The 17,584-nt window shown below is 41.3% G+C and overlaps 1 protein-coding gene across 2 annotated transcripts in view; it reads right to left on the bottom strand.

Annotated features, from left to right (window-relative positions):
- The window catches only part of XDH (xanthine dehydrogenase), a 51,522-nt gene extending 34,243 nt beyond the window's left edge, over positions 1-17,279 (bottom strand). Inside the window, exons 1-9 of one of the 2 annotated variants that reach the window (XM_010295786.1) lie at positions 17,030-17,279; positions 10,135-10,192; positions 7,621-7,717; positions 6,310-6,418; positions 5,077-5,203; positions 4,163-4,231; positions 1,803-1,871; positions 896-964; positions 370-456 (exon numbers count right to left, since the gene is read on the bottom strand). In XM_010295786.1, the coding sequence (XP_010294088.1) occupies positions 370-456; positions 896-964; positions 1,803-1,868 (222 nt within the window). In that variant the 5' untranslated portion in view covers positions 1,869-1,871; positions 4,163-4,231; positions 5,077-5,203; ... (2 more) ...; positions 10,135-10,192; positions 17,030-17,279. The remainder of the gene's footprint in view (positions 1-369; positions 457-895; positions 965-1,802; positions 1,872-4,162; positions 4,232-5,076; positions 5,204-6,309; positions 6,419-7,620; positions 7,718-10,134; positions 10,193-17,029) is intronic. The other variant, XM_010295787.1, reaches the window with a different exon arrangement.
- Between the last annotated feature and the right edge of the window lie 305 nt (positions 17,280-17,584).

The following is a 17,584-nucleotide window of genomic DNA, read 5'->3' as shown; positions in this document are numbered from 1 at the left end:
TTCACATCTGACCTAGTAAACTGAAATCTTGATGTCACCAACTGTTCCACCCCTGGATAGGCAGTGTCCAGAAAGGAAGGCAACACAAGAGCAGGCATGTATGGTGAGAAACAGAGAGGAAAGCCAGTCATCTGGGGCAGGCGCTTGGCCTGCACATCTTTTAAGCCACCCTTGGCCTGCACATCTTTTAAGCTTAACAGCCTTCCCTTTTATAAAACATGGAAGCGTTAGTGCCCCTGCATATTCTCCTATCAGCAGCCATCTTTTGCACTGCCATTTCCTCAGGGCAGAGACACTGCGGACATGCAAATCCTGTGCAGAACAACGAAACCAACAAACCACATACTATTTCTTTTTCAATGAACTTACCATTAACTCTGGTGGGAAGATTGGCTCCTGTGTAGGGTCCAATGGCTGGAACTCAGAAGAATTGAACAGGCTGGAGGACACCATTGTCTATGACAGAGAAAATGGAAACAGCTGGGTGGCAGAACAGAAAGCTATCCACATACAACCGTAACTTATTCCTCTTTCCAGTCAAATCCCTATTACTATTTCATAGAGCAAAGAATGGTAAACACAGCAAAAAGATGCCACCTGATCCAGTGTTTCAGGTTCTTTAGTCACATTTTTCTGATCACAATGCATCTCTGGTCAGAAACCTGAACACAGTATCAGCTTTTTGCCAAGTGACATTACTTTCACATTGGCATGTTAAATTACACTAAAGGTAACTTTTCTGAGGTCAGACCAGCATAAAATATAAATTAGTCTAAGCTGCTTTGCATAAACACAACTAAATTAAAAGTATGGGACTTTGGTATAGAACAAGACGGAGCTAAGACTTCAAAACATCAGAAATAGAGAAAAAACTAGTAGTTGAGAAGCACCTTACCACATTGTCTTCTTTCCCATTCATGCAGCAGCCTGGGCCATTGGCTTTTCCCCCACAGCAGCCCCCATTCTGAAGAAGAAACAAGCACGCTTCAGCTATTCTACACCAAGTCAGAACATTCCAGCTTTTACAGGATATGTTCCTCCCCTTTTATCAATCCCTGGATTGCAGAAATTTGCAGTAACGTTTTTCATTCATAAACTACTTTGACAAAACAACTCCAAGCAGTCTTAATTGCTGGGGTATTCCACACAACACTGGATGTTTCCTAACAAAGAATCTACACGAATTCACTGTCATTTCCTGGCAAAGAATTTAATCATATTCTCGCTTTCCTAAATTCATTTTATACTTACACTATCTTATGCCCTAAGTCCTTGTTTTCACCCCTCCATGACAAACAACGGAGGGATGTAACTCAACTGGTACATAAAATGTGATCAGCATTTTTCTCCAGATATTCCAAAAGGTTCCAATCGTACAATTCATTAGAATGGTGATTAAATTACTTCATTCATCACTGGACTGCAAACTTTGGGAAAGATCATACTTGGGAATTCACTGGTTTTCTAGATCTGTTTTCACAAAAAGATGGATTGCTTCAATATACCAGATGCTGGTAACACATTGCTTACAATCGTCACCACACTATTTCATAGAAATGTTGCACCTCACAGATTCTGAAGGAACATATATAGCTCACTATTGTAAAACCTGTGTCATGATGGCTAGTGATGCTAACCAGGACATACACAGCCACAGCGTCTTCCAAGAGACAGACATTCAAACCAGCTCAGAGAGCTCTGAACATCTGCATCACAGTAGAGCTGGAGAGGTGACCAATACATAAAAAAAATCTAATACTATATTGCAAATTGAGGTTATTGGTTTTTAAAATTCAGCTTACCATGCTATTTTCCCTCTCACTACGACAGCATCCAGTGCCATTGGCTACTCTGCCACAGCAATTCATGTCCTGTGGGGACAAAAACTGTTCTGAGAAAAATGTGCAGACTCCAATGAAATGAAGTAGACTTGATTCCCTTTTGAGAAAAATTGATCCCACTTTTATTATATCCAAAGCAGAAATGGGAGATGGAAAGTGCCAAGCACGTAGGTGTTTCCCTTGCCAACGGAAGGCAGTAACCTGCAGTGTGATGGCCAGGTCATGTCCAGTCTACTAATAGACCTCTTGTTCTGGTTTAGAACTACTCTGACCATTCAGCCAGTATCTCTGGTCCAGATGGAGCTGTGAGGAGATACCCAGAGAAAAGGGGCAAACACATGCAGTACAACACCTAGTACTCTACCCAGAGAAAAGGGACAAACACATGCAGTACAACACCTAGTACTCTACCAGAATCCAGTTGCATTCAGCTCAGGGGACTACCTTAGCCCAGTGTTGTTTCTGTCTCTTTAGTAACCATCAGTAGCTGTCTGTCCAAGTACCTGCTCAGTCTCCCCCAGAGCCTGTGTATGTTTTTGGTGCCCACAACACGCTTCGGTGAGTTCTGCAGGTCAGATACCCAGTACACGGCAGACCATCTGCCTTTGTTTTCAACCTCACTCCTACTAGTTTCATTTCTTGACACCTTGCTCTTGTATTGGAAGAGGTAGCAAACAGCAGATGCCTGTCTACATTCCACCTGCCAGTCACATTTTGTAGATCTCTATTAGAGGTCAACACAAACCACTATATGGGCTACGTAGAGCTCTTTCCCCTCCCTGACATCTTTTTTCAAGGATGCAACAGCCCAGCCTACTCAGTGCTTCCTTGCATGGAAGCCAGATTACTACAGATGTGATCCTTATTCCAGTTCTCTGAATCTTTTCCTATTCTGCTATACCCTGCTAGAGATGAGAGGACCAGAACTGCACAGACTACTCAAGTGTAGGAAGAGCCATGATGCAGACAGTGGCATGGCAGTGTTTTCTGTTTTGTTCTCTACCCTTTGAAGTGTCGTTTTGATTGCCAGTAAGCATTGAGCTGATGCTTCCGTGGAACTGTCTACCACGCCTCCAAGGTTATCTTCCTGCACGGTAACAGGAAGATGATCTTGTGTCTGCTCACAGTCTATCATTTCATATGTGAAATGAGGACTGCCTTTCAGTCTGTAAATTACTTTGTATTTATTTGCCATTAATTTTGCAACCCATTCTATTCTCCAGTTTCTCACGTTCATAAAGTCCTTCTGAAATTCCTCAAAGTCTGTTCCTGTCTTCACTACCCAGACTAACTTGACATCAATTAACTTTTTTTCTCACATCACTGCTCACTTTTTCCCACCTCATTTAGCGATATTTTGAACAGCCCTGCTTGCACAACAGGTCCCAGCCCAACTCCACAGTGACCTTCCTCCGTTGCAAAAACATACTATTTTCTCCTACTTGCCATTTCCTGCCTTTTAACCAATCTCTCATCCATACAGAGATCTTCCCTCTTACCCCATGGCTGTCTATTGTTTTTAAAAGCCTTTGGTAAGACACTGTTGAAAGCCTGTTGGAAATCCAAGCACACTGTATCGACTGGGTTTATCAACTATTTGTAATGCATCTCACTCCTGCAAAATTCTCTTTTGTTGATTGTAATTCTGGATAATAAAATGAAATTAATGGACAGCATTCTAAATTCTTTACTTTTGATATTTAATACCAGTGTAGCCTCATAAGTGTCTAGTAATCACTGAAGTACCTAACAATCTACTTTACTTCACAGCCTCCAGCAGTCTTTCAGGAACAAAGGGACTACAGAAAACTTAAGGCAAAGCTTTGTACCTCACCCAAAGCAGCAGATGAGTTCTGGGCAAGAGCTATGTAGAAGTGACTTCAACTTCTTTAGAGCTATTTCAGCTCTGCAGCTGATCTTTCAAGAAAGCAACTTTCTCATCAGATTCCCCCACAGCATATCCCTATTTCTGCACCATACCTTTACACTTTTTCTACATCAGGGATCATCTGCAAGCTGTACTATGCAGAGATGCTGAGCTTTTCAGAGATTTACAGAAAAGAATTAGAGAGTCTGATTACCTGTGATCCAAAAAGGGACCATCAGGTGGATCATAAAGTGCTTCACTTCCAGCAACTGCAGTGAGTAAAGGAGTTGGTCTTTCTGCATTATTAATGCATGAAGCACATACAAAAGGGTCAAGAGTTGGAGCTGGGTTATTGTAGCATGCATATTTCCTTCCTCCCCATATCAGCTCATGGTGTATTTTAGTAACAGAAAGACATCCAGCCTTGTAGATTTTTTTAAACATTATCTGAAGCCACTTACTTTAGCAAATGTCCTGTATCCTTCCAGAATGGGTCTGTACCCTGTACACCGACACAAGTTCCCTGCATTGCCAGAGCAAAAGGATAGAGGTTTAGTGTCATTTGGCTGAGAACTTCTCTTCTTTTAGAAGATTTTATTGTTTCTCACAAAAGCTTGTCAAATCTAGATAAAGCTAATGAAAAAACTGGGAGGAGGAAACTTTCATTACTAATTTTGCAACAATTCTACAATCCCTTTTTGTTGAAATTTTAAATTGAAATTAGTTTAGAAAAAATGCAATGTGCCTTATTCAGTATTCATTTACCTCAACTGTGTGAGTCTAATCAGTATACCAACTATACAGTCTTCTGAATTACACAGAGGCTGCTTTCTCCTGCATCTGATTTCCTTTCAGGTCAGTGCCAGAAGCATGGTAGCAGCTCTAACCTCAGCAGTAACAGCAGCCTCTCAGATGATTTATGCAGCTGGATTCTCCCTCAATCCATCATATTTATTGCTGTCTTGGTCCTTTACTTGAGGTTGGCTGGCCCAGATGCTCTCTGTCAGCTCTGCAGGCTCTTGTGACAGCAATGAATGAACAAGGACATGTGGCAGCTTTTATAAGCCCCCCAGGGACAGGCCACCTTTTTTTTCTGTGTTAAGCCTAGTGGGGTCCTAATCCAAGACTGAGGCCACTTGCCCCTGCTTCAGGACAAACAATGAGCTTCTGGGAGATTTTCTGCAAGCCATTTTTGTTCACTTCATAGCACCTGGCCAGTCTCCTAGTGAAAAAGCTAGTTCTTAACCTCATAACAATCAGCTATCTTTAACAAAATATATTAAACAAAGGTGCACTTCCATCCCACTTGGTGAAGCTGATGTAATGAAAGCAGAACAGGTTGCACCTCTGCAGGGGCATGAGTATTACCTTGGAAAGCATCTTCTATGTCCTCCATTTTGGGCTCAGGTTTGTTCCGAAGCAATGTATACATGGACATGACAATGCCTGGAGTGCAAAAGCCACATTGGGATCCATGACTTTTTGCTATTCTCTCCTGAGAAAAAGTAACAACAACCATCAGCTCATAATACCAAGGTGAGTTCATTGTTGTGCTTGTTTCTGTAACACCTCTTAAAAAAAACAAACCACAATCTCACCAGAGGAACTAAGACTATCATCAGATGTTCTCTGATGAGATGGTCAATTAATCTTTGAAGTAGACTTAAAAGAGAACACTCTGAAAAGTTTGCATCTAGGCTTTGAACTCCCAATGTAAATGAAGGCGACTAGAACCCTCCAAGGAGATCAGGAATTCTTCAGATTCACTATGCTAGAAAAGTTGGGGCTACCTGTATAGACCCGAGTTTGAATTTCAAAACTTAGCTGTCGGAATCTTCAGGGGAGGTAGGGAAAAGACGACAAGCAAACAAAGGTCAGACTAGCTGCCATCCATTCATGTGTGTCTAACTTATTTTTCACTTTGTTGTTTACTGTCTCAGATAGATATTGGCACAAGTCCTACACACTGTACAAACTGAGATGAATCATCGTTTCCCTTAAAGGAGCAGTATTTCTGACAAAGGTGAGGCAAGTCTGCTTCCATAAAGAGTGCATTATAACACCTTGCTAGAAGAGCAAGGCTTCACATTCCTGTCACTCCTCCCCAACAAGAATATTCTGGGACTCCAGAAGCATTGCTGAACCAAACCTTACTGCACCACTGCAGGGAAGGTTCCTAACTATGCAGGACAAGAAACCAAGGGCACTCATGGGAGGCCATAGGAGAGCCAAAACCTAACTCAGATTTCCTGGCTCCAAGTCATTACATAGGCTTTCACCACAACATCAGCCTTCCCAGTTCCTGGGATTTGGTCCAAGATGTGGACCAAATACAGCCATGTAGCCCTAGAACAAAAGCATTAGCAAGTCAGCCAGGATAGCAGCAGTTAACTTGTCAGGGCGTAACAGAGCTGCAGCATCGACCTGGGAGTTTGATTCCGTCACTTAGTCGTTCCTGCAAGTAAAGACTACTCATGTGGAAAGTCAAACTCCTGGCTTCAATGGTATGATGGAGGTCCCAACACCCTGGAACAGGGTTATTTAACATAAGAAGAAAAAAACGGGTAGAGGGTTTTAAAGTTACCAGTATTAACAGCTTACCTGGGCTGGGTGCAGCCTGGATTTTGTGTTTCCTATGCCTTCAACAGTAGTTACAGCTACATGATGCAGGGCACAGACAGGGAAGAGGCAAGCATTGGCAGTATGGTGGCTAAAATAATAAATTAAGGTCATTTCATTTGACAGTGCTGCTCAACAAAGGAAAAAGGGAACAGAAGGACTGAAGAGTACTCAGAAAATGTAGCAATGGATACATCAGGAGACCAGATGTGATACAGGTATTAGTTACAAGCCAAATCCTACAGCACCTACTCAGCCATAGTTCTCATGAACTTCACTTGGAGTTTAAACTCAGTATGCACCATAGGATTTGACCTCGAAATAACAACTTTAAACATCCTCTTTGCATGTTAAGCTACAGAACACATGTAAGTAATTCATAGGAGCAGACTACAAATTCCAAGATGTTATACAGCTGGCCTGGCCAACCCACAAAGTTACATAAGAGCACAGAGCTCTTGGCCTTTTACCTAGGAAACAGTTTCTAGAGGGTACACAGGGGGAAAAAGTCCAGGCTGAAGGTAAAATAGAATAACATTGACAAAATTCTTATAGGAACTAGCTACTCCATTTCTATCAAGACAGAATAATGAGATATTCTGTCTAAAGATATCCTATTCAAGGCCATGTTACTAAGCAGAACCACTAAGTTAGATGATCCCAAGTTAAAGTATCTCTGAACATTATTCCAAATATATCTAAGATTTCAGTGCTTTCCATTCCCCACAGTAAAAATAAATTGGGGCCTGTCCCTCTGCCTCATCCTCTCTCTATTCCTCTTTTTGTTTGATTCCATTGCTTCACTCTTCCATTAATTAAAGAGGGAACAAGAGAAAAGTTTGTCTCAGGAAATAAGAGCCATTCTGAAGGTTACAATAGAATTAAAGTGGCATACAGAAACCAGATTACTGTAGTAGTACAATAGCAATAAAGATTTTATGACAGTAATCATCACTTAGGTCATCATGCAAAAAGTTATATTACATTGCAAGAAAGGAACATAAAGGTTTTCTGAATTGGGAAAAGGCAGATAGCTTGCAGGCTACAGCCAGTGCAGATATTTCAGGGCACAATGAAATAGTTCCCTATCAGCACTGTGCAATGCTGTAGGAAAAAAATACCTTCTTGTTTTAGCCTTCTGAGTTTATGTTCTTGAAAGTGAAATTATGTTTTGGCAGAAACATACATTATATAACTTTTTTTTTTTTAAATAGTAGCATGTCTGGAATGTCAAGAACTTGGATCTGGCCCAGTTTCATTTCTCTGTTGAAGAGTTCAGATTGCAAAGGATACAGGATTTTCTTCCGAAAGGGATCATACTTGGATATCATAACAGTGCAAGCACCACATCCACCTTCTCCACAGCCTAGTTTGGTTCCACATAGGCCCACTGAGAGAACAGGAATCAAGGAAAACACAAAGAGTGTTGGCAAAAGCCTGCTCAAACAGTTGTCAATCAATGCTTAGCAACAAGTTCTTGCCGGAAACCAAGCACTCATTTTTTCTCCTTAATAACTTTTGAAACATTAGCAAAGTTTCAAATGCTGGCATGTCAGCTTTGAGATCAACACCCAAAGCCCTGATAAGGAGGCAGTCCATGATATTATGTTATGTTAGACTCTTAGAATAAACAAAAAAATTCTGAACTTCAACAATTCCCACTTTCTCAGAAAAGGAAATAGCATAAGGGAGACGAAACACTCGGTAATTGCTGAGCAGGAGCTGTTCAGGCATGCAGCCACATCCCCGAGATGCATGGTGACATCTCCTTCAGCACCTCTCACCAGTGGCGGCTGACTTCTTCCTACACCTGCTGATTCCTACCACCTAGAAGGTGCCCAAGCGGGGCAGTCACACAGTGCTACAAGTCACACAGTTTAGCACTGACATGGGAGCTGCACTTGAATAGCTCACAAACTACCTGCATCTCAAGAGTCATGGTCTGGCCACCCTAGCTTCTTCTCTTGGCCCCATTTATGATGGCTTCCCCATTGCTAGGGACAAAACCAGCCAAGTACACTCCCCAGTAGCCTGGTTCCCATAAAAAACACAGGAGGGAGACACTGCGAGCCAGAACTAGCAGAGAGGCACAGAACCACTACACAGACACTTGGGAACTCACAAAGTGTACAGACTGGCCTAAGCAGATTCCTCCACAGGCTGCAGAGCACGTCTGTACTTTACAATCAGGCATTACATTAAATGTTCTGCAAAGAGATTTCAGGAGAGAATTCCGCAAGTCATTTCTGCTTTGGGTTCCTTCACTCATTAGAAGGTAATTAGATGCTGTTATTTATTGTGAAGAGGATTGGCCAATGTTGAGAGACTTCTGGTGGGAAAAGAACAGCTGCTTTCATTGGCAATGGACACATGTCTGTGCTGAGATACTCAGCTTAGGCCTGTGGAAAAGCAACAGGCATCATGATGTAGGGAACTCAAATCATCTTTGCCTCCACTGCAAAGATTCTGGAACTGACTATTATCATAGAATCATTTACGTTGAAAAAGACCTTTAAGATCACTGAGTCCAACTGTAAACCTGACACTGCCAAGTCCACCACTAAACCATGTCCCTAAGCAGCACATCTACTTTTCATACAATCATGTGCCTGCTTCAGCAGAAATACACTTTCCTATGCCATCCAACGTTTCTCTTGACAACAGTGCTAATCTGCCTCAATAAAACATGTTTCTCAAAGTATTTGTCTGATCCTAGCCAGACATCTACAAAATAAGTTCACCAGAATGTTCATGTAAAATATCAGAAGGTTTTGAAGAGCTCAAATTATCTCTTTACAAAGCTATGTGCATTAGATATTAACAAGCTTCAACATAAATGGTCTAGCAGTAAGAAGTGTACACAGGCACAAGAGTCATGCCACTTATTTTTCCTCTTTAACTTCATCCACCCAAGGTACAGTCAGACAAAATAGGGTTGTTGATAGCTCTGCTGGAAACCCCAAAGAGGAGCGTGATTTATATCTCTGTACTTCTTTCAGATCCCAGACAATCAGAACACAGCAGTATGGTGAAATAAGTATGCATGATTCTTCTTAAGGAATACACCAACACAGATGTGAACAGGTTGGCATATGTACACACCCAGCTGGTCAGACAAAAACTCAGAAAACATGGAATGACACTACCTACTGAACCGGACCTGGTATAGCCAGCCTGGTCATCACAGTAATAGCTACCCAGCTCCTGAAGCTAATCTGATTCATGTGTTGATCAGTTTCAAACAGGAGTGAAATGTGACTGCTTGCATCTGCTCATGTAAACATGCCCACAGTATGTGATGGGAACCCCTGCCTCTGAGTTTGCATCCCTGCGTCATCTGACAAACAGGCCACAAGATAATCAACTTATTGGATATTAACTATCCAGTAATATCCAAATTATTGGATGATACAGGAAGCAGCTCAAGTGGCTGTAGTGTTTTGGCCAGAAAATTTTTTACAATTTGTGTGGAACAAACCTGAATTCCCCTCAATTTTATTGTCATCTCAAGCTGGCTTTCTTTCCAAAGTATTCTAATTCCTAACAGTTCTGAGAGTTTTCCCTTTAAAATAGTAATAAATTATTTAAAGTTTATTTAACATATATTATTTAAAATTTGCTATCGTTTCAGCTTGGAATACCAGCTGTAATCTTTGCCAGCAAGAAATACCAGACCATGCAGAGCACTCCCTCTTATACTCTGTGCACAAGCTCTGCCTAGCATTCAAGTGACAGGCAGAACAGTAAACAACTATGAAATGCTGTAGGCATTTAAAGCCTTCTGCAGTTTCTTCTGACACTGGATACATTTTCTTCTTAGATAGGTTAGCAGAGTTGTTTCTGGGTCCACATCTTTTTCCACCACCTGCAAGAAGGGAAAGGTACTGTTACACACAAAACACTTTAAAACACAGACATGTTAGTGGGAAGGAGAAAGCCCGGTCTTTCTGCAACTTCTTTTCCAAAGCAAGAAGCAGAACCACTGATTAACTCCTCGTATTAGGTTCAGCAATGTTGGTCAGGTACCCAGACACAATGTTTCCTTGAATTCATTGTTGACAGAGAAAAGCATATGCGTTACACACGTGAGAGTATTTCAGCCATGGCACACTGCGGCAAATCTTAAAAACAACTTCATCAAAAATGCCAAACAGAATTAGTAGTGAGCAGAGGAGAAAGTTTTGAATTTTGTTTTTGTACTCAAGTTTTGAATTCCTGACATCTCCCCAAATTGTGTCTCGTCTTTATTGACCATGCATAACTGATCTCTGTCCCTTCTCCTTCTTACTGCTAGAAGAGACAGAGAAAATGAGCAGATAAACAGAATGACAGAGAGGCATTAGTAATAGACTTTGTAGAGAAAAAACAACAGTGGAAACCCTAACATGGCCAATACAGGTGCTGCAGGACAGACAGAAACTATCAGTCATCTTGAAGTTTCTCTTTCTTCCCTGATACTGTTAAATCAATCAGTGTTACATTAGTAGCCATCCTAAATGTGGGAATGTGAAATTCCAACCAAGGAGAAACTTTCTCTGCACATTTTGAGTCACCTCCATCTATTAGTGAACAACACTATTAGCAGTTACCTATTAGACATAAAATTAGATTTTACTTCAACCTCTGCCCGATGGTCAGAAACCAAAGTTCTGCCTTTGCCTCCAAATGGCCACAGAGCTTGTCTTCCCCTTTTCCTGTTATTAATAGTGTCAAGAAACTTTTCCAAATTCACTCTGTGCCAGGATGTAATCATGTGTTCTTGGCTCTTACATTGTGCAAGTCCTAAGTACAATAGTTACAGTTTATTTAAATTAATGACTCCCGGTTTGAAGGGCAAATTGAAACAAAGGTGATTTGTGTAAGCCTTTTTTTCTTACTGATAAGAAACCTGCACAATCTCTGTACTGCTTCAATTTTATGCCTTTGACACGTGACAGGGTTATTCTAAAGAGACAAGGTTCATACCTCCTATTTGAGTCCACGTTTTCAGAACTATCTGATAAAGTTGCTGCTACAAAACACAACTGGTCATTTTTTGCACAAGTCATTCCTGCATTGGAGATAATCTACAAGGAAAGAGAGTTCATTCTTTTAGCTTGGGGATGTCTTACTCTAAATCATGCAGCACTCATATTGCTGCTGTTCAGAGCATCCTTCTGGATACATAGAAACAAGAGCATACAGTGGCTCTCTCATGACCAGCTGGTTGAGAGCAAGTACATACTACTCTGCAGTAGTTTGGTAAACAGACAGACATGAGCAGATAATTCAAAAAAGTGCTCGTGACTACAAGTGTCCCATGGACAAAAGGCCTTTCACAGCCATTTCACAGGCAAAGAGCCTTTCCCAGCAACTCACACCCTCACTGTCAAGCTGAGTTTCTTCTTCAGGGCTGTGCCAATGGCCATTGCAAACGCTTCCAAAGCAGCTTCCAAGCCAGCCAGGCACAGAGAATAGTTTTCCAGATGGTTAAAGACTACTGAGATTATTCTAAGCTTAGATCAAAGAAAATGTCTCAAGAAGTTTTCTTGAAAGGATCCAAGCAGCACTCCATTATGTACTCAAACCAAGTAATTAAAAGTTTGGCTCAATGGCTCCTTTTCAGGAAGTTAAGTAAGAAAATAAACACGATCCTAAGCCTTCATTCAGCAAAACATTTAGCCACTCAGCTCCACACACTTTTAGTGAAGTACTTCAGCATATGTTACATCCCAAAGTCAAACCTTTGCTCAACTTTATCAGAAAGTGGCTCCCACTATGCAGTTAGAACATGTCCTGAACAATCCACACTCTTATCCTGTCCAAACCAATAGCCCCAATTCCTACTTCAGTCACTTCAAACTACTCCACTGTAGCTGTATATCTGCAATGCTGGCAGAGACTTGGGAGATAAGGGGGAAGAGTTTGCAGGACATTCTGGATTAAACCAAATCTCACACGTCAGAAAGCAAGGAGGCATTTCTTTGCACTCAGATTCCTGGTGGGGGGATGCTTGTTTACGAGTCTCTCTTGCTAATCACAGAGTAAGAACTTTTTACTGTTCCTGCCTTTTGTTCATTGTCATTGATGCTGGTTTTGTCCTCCAGTGGTCAGTCCTTTTGTCATTCCTCCAGTGGTTTGTTACAATCACCTGCTGTGATTTGTTCTTAAAATATTTTAAAACTCTGTGGGTGGGGATAACATCTTCTCTTGTCTGATGCCCAGAACAGTATGATTCACAGCTCAATATCTTACCCACCAAAACAATTCTTGGTCATATCCCCCAGTGTCCTTGGACAGAAGGAAACTGAATTATAGCCATTGCCTTCAGTGGGAGTTGGATCAGCCTACTTAGATATTGCAAAGAAATGTTTCCTTTTTGCTCAGTTCCTGTTTTTTAGGGTTTTTCAAATTTTTTTTAAACCAAATGCCATAATGCCAGATACATCAGATTGATAACTATGTTTTGACAGATTCAAAATTGCAAACTTCACCACATGTGGTAGCTTAAATATTGATCAAATGCAGAAGGAAACTTTGCTGGAAATGTTAGGATGGCACTGACAGTCAAATGGCTCCCAAATTTTCTGTACTGCTGTGTTTGTACTATACATCTATTTGTCTACTGATTCTATGAATCTTATATACTCAGATCACCTCAGCAGGGAGTCCAGCCTGGCCCTACGGTTCTTCAAGCCTTAAGTACTACACAGAACAAGTTCCTAAGCAGTACTCTACACTCTTAGAGCCCATAGGCTGGTCCAGAGACGTGTTGAGCTCACTTGCCCATGATTTCATGTACAAAATTTCAGACCTCAATAAGTATTTTGTTTGCTGTCTTCTCTACCTGCCTTTCACTAACTCAGGTAACTTTGCCTTTACAACATGAAGTGTCATATTTAAACTAGTATTCCCAGAAAGTTAAAGAAAGGATTTTTCAATTTAAAAGAACAGTAGTTGAGCAAGGTAAATAAAGAAACAAAAAGGAAAAGAAAACAGAAACTTTACTAGTTTACCAAACATGCTAAGCTTTCCATCAGCTCGGGTCTTTAAATGAGAAACATATGCTTTTCTGAATGACAAGCTCCCATTTAATCATTAGTCCCTAGTCACTCAATTAGTTGCAAGAGGAGAAGGTGAAATGTTTTAACCAAACTGCCATGCAGCAAATCAGACCAGTCAACACTAAAGGTCCCCTAGGACCTTAAAATCTGTGAATGTGTACTTCTGAAGTCAACGAGAAATTTCAAATTCATTTACTAGGCGAAATGACTAGAACACAGATGAACTGCATATAAACACACAATGTAAATCTGCTATTGGTCATGAGAATATTTTGTTCTGCTTTAAACCAGCACACTGAAAACTTGTAATTCACTGCTTATATAGGACGCAGCAGGTCCCAAAGCTCAAAAAAATCCTGTAGTTTGGCTGGTCCCATCTGCAATCAAACATGCACGGGCTTTGAAAGATGTCTAATGTGGCTTCCAGCATAGACCCCCTCCTAACATTCAGGAACGAAATAGAAATATTGACTCCACATTTTTGAACTAAAATTACATGCTACATATGCATGAGACAGATTTGTCTGTTGAGGAGAACAAAATTGCCACTATTAGCTTTAAATTGCATGTGGTGTTTTCCATTCTAGCCTAGGCTGACCATCAAGATAACAGAGTTAGTTGTGTGCCAAGCTTTATGCCCAGTGAAGTAAACAGGTGCTTAAAATAAACAATCCTGAATGTGAAGTATGCTCAGCTGTTCTGAGGAGACTTTTTCTTAACATTGCAAACTGAGCTAAAGCAAGAGAGAAGGATTTGCTGCCATGAAAGTCCCTATCTTATCAAACACCTCTTATCACGCAGTTTTGTACTATGACAGAATATCAGCATTAGCAATGTCAAACTGTCACAAATTCACACAGCAGTAACCTTTCCCACTGGCCATGCTATCACATTCTTTGCAGCAAGTTGACTGGAATATTTAGTCAGGACTCCAGATGGATGGAGCCATATCCTGACTTGCTACCTGCTGTTTCAGCAGCATCGCCCAAGCACTTCCCATCACCCGTTCTATCACATAACCTCTCATGTGCAGAAATGTCCCAACAAACCACAGCTGCTGCCACAGATCAGATTGCCCCATGAGTCCAATTCTCTCTCTCTTTAAACCTGCATTTGGTGGGGGTGTACCTCAAAGCCACTTTGACAGCACACCCAAAAAGGGGATATGAAAAAAAAAAATGTCATTGGAGGCTCTGGGTAGAGAACGACCCAGGAAGCCCTCTTCTCTCTGGTCAGAGAGAACTACTTTTGCTAGCACTGGAACCTACTCCTTTGCTAGCACTGCTGCTTCCATGAGCAGCAGGGAAGGATGCTGAGACAGCCTTGACACATGGAATGAGGTGGTACTATTGGTAATATTAACCATTCCCTGGTGGGGTTTTTTTAGCCAACAACTACCAAGATCCCACTGTGATAAGCCCCTTTACACATGCACAAGGTCAGCTCCAAGATGTGGCTTTTGTAAACAGGAACAGCAGTTCCATAAAAATTGCTGAAATGCACCAAGGATGATGGCATTTTGCAACATGTTCGTGAGCTCCAGGACATAGCAAGAACAGACAGCAGATACAAAAGGAACTGGTTGTCTTCTACTGCTAGCCTTCAGGGTCTAAGGCTGCTCTTTCTCTTCTCCTCCACCTCACCCTGTATGCACAAAAGTCCCACAGAACCAGTTCTGTGCAGCTCAGTCTCTTCTCTTTTGCTTTGACTAACACATATTTTCATATGTTACCCAAGAGTCTCCTTCAGGAAGAAGGGCTTTTCTACTGATTTACACAGAGCAATCAGTGCTCTTGTAATACCTGAGCACCAACCAATGCAGAAGCACCAGCTGTAAATGTACACAGGAATTTGTTTATAAACTCTTCATACCTACCATGAGTGGCATACTGGTTTTGAACCTTGGCTGGTCTGGCACCAAAACTACAATTGTCTTCCATTAGAACATACCAGAGAAAGAAAACAGACAGTACACTTGGCCTGTATCAGGGTCTGGATTGCCCAACATGTTTGTGGCAATCTCCTACTGCAAGACTCAAAAGGCTACCAGTTCGCCCTCTAAAAAGTGGGGTTCACAGGGAGGGATCTGAAGTCACTAAAACCGTCACAGAGCAAGAACAAGTTCATACCATCTGTGCCCATCATAACCAAAAATTTATCAGATAAATTCACAGATCACCCTGTGCCACTGCTTCATAATCTCAATTACCAGGCTCAATTAGCTAGTCATGATTAACTTGGAGCTTCAAGTTTTCACCTCCCTCTAGAAACAATGAATGGCTGATATGTCAATTAACATCGACATACAAACCATTACTGATCTGTGTGAGCAAAGCTTCAGTTGTCATCCTTCTTCATAAAACCTAAGAACCAGGGCTGGGTTATACATCAGTATTACACTAAAGAGCTCTTTGACTAACATATAATCCATACCAGATAAACTTAATTCTCCACCTAAATATTGATATGTAGACAAAACAAAACTTTGATATCAAATGCCCTAGTACTTTGGAAAGTTCAAATTCCAATCCAGTTTGGGATCCAAATTCATAACTAAAACACCCTAATTGTAGTAACAATCTTATCCCCATTTACACTTGATTAAATTAGCACGAAAGATCAACAAAAGCAAAATTGATAGCAATTCTGTGCCAGCCTGTAGGGCAGGGCACAGAGCTTTTTAACCAAGATTGTGCGATCCCTCAAGGGATTAAAAAATTATTTCTCTAGCCCGAACTTAGTGCTGCATGTGTTTTACCCCTAATCAGTGCACAAGGAAGGTCCACAAACTCGTGGCTCCACAGTACACAGCAGATATGCAACCCTCTCCAAGTTTCCCAGCTGGAAGCTGCTTTGGCACGATGTTCCCTGCCCAAGTATCTAGGCAAGAGGAAGGTGGCAGGGCAAGATCAGCATTGAGCTGAGCTCAGAAACAGAACTAACTTAGTACTCATAGTTCAAAAAAGAGGCAACCCTGACTTGTTATAAGCTTTTGAAGAGTCAAGGCTGCAATGCTCGCTGGGGGAAGTCCAAACTGACAAACGGGGCCCTGGGACAAACTGTTCAAAGGTGTCCAGCATGTGCAAGGACCACCCCACCCTCCTGTGAGACACAGTCTCTTTAGGTAATTGTCAGCAGTTGATCTGGGGAACAGTACCAGTTAATGGGCTTGGATTTTAACAAGTTTTATAGCTTCTAAGATGGAAATGGAATGAACATTTTACTTAAATTCCTTTTAAAAATCAAATACCAGAATTACTGAATGTGAATTATATATGGCTGCTTACATTTGAGCTACATTTTCCAGATCTGTTGTAATTACTGAAATTATTTCTAGTAGAAATGCCTGTACTAAGTTAGTGCACCTTTATTTAAAAGTAGTTGCCTCAGAATTGTAGTAAATTATTGCCAACAAATCTAAAAGGAAAAGGCACATTATATAGTTGTGTTACTCTTTGAATAATTCACAAGGTAAAGTCAAAGAAGAGAAAAAGTCAGTTAGCAAAGCAATAAACAATCTTCTCAATTTTAATATTTAAAAGTCATGACAATTGTGCTCATATTAGAAAACTTCAGAGAAGGAAAAAGATTACTAGAAAAACAAATAATCAAGTCACAACCCAGGAGCAAGCTGGACAGAAAGCTGGAATCTTCCTTACCTTTTTACCATTCACAAAGAAAACAAGTTCATCTCCTGTCTCATTTGGAGCCATCCTGCACACCTTCCAAAATTCAATCAAACAGGGCCACAGATCACCCTTCCGAGAGCAGCCCTACACCCCACAGCAAAGTGAGCACCAGCAATTCGACAAGTAATATGAGTCTGCCTCAAGAATGTTTGACTTTATTTCTACATCATTGCCCTGTGAAACCCCATATTATATAAGAGCCAAGGAAGAGGCGTGCCAGCTGCGTTTGGTTGGTGCTTCTGCAGCAGTAATGACAGAAAAGGAGCTGGAACGAGCAGAGTGACCCGCCCCCTTTTATATAGCAATAGATCACAATTCAACTGCGTTCCCTTTAGATAATACTGCCAGGCTTAGGGCTCTCACAGGGTGCCACTGCAACGGCTGCCAGGAATTCACTGTATTTTGCAATACAATGCAAACTTCAGGGGAGGAGGGGGGTTCTCCCAACTATGCCTCACCGAATATTGACAAGAAAAAGCTCCGTTTCCTTTCCTCTGTGCATAGCCATCCACCTAGTATCCATCA

Source organism: Phaethon lepturus, unplaced genomic scaffold (genome assembly GCF_000687285.1).
Source record: "Phaethon lepturus isolate BGI_N335 unplaced genomic scaffold, ASM68728v1 scaffold9151, whole genome shotgun sequence".
NCBI lineage: Eukaryota > Metazoa > Chordata > Aves > Phaethontiformes > Phaethontidae > Phaethon > Phaethon lepturus.
This window is presented reverse-complemented; position numbering and strand designations above follow the sequence as displayed.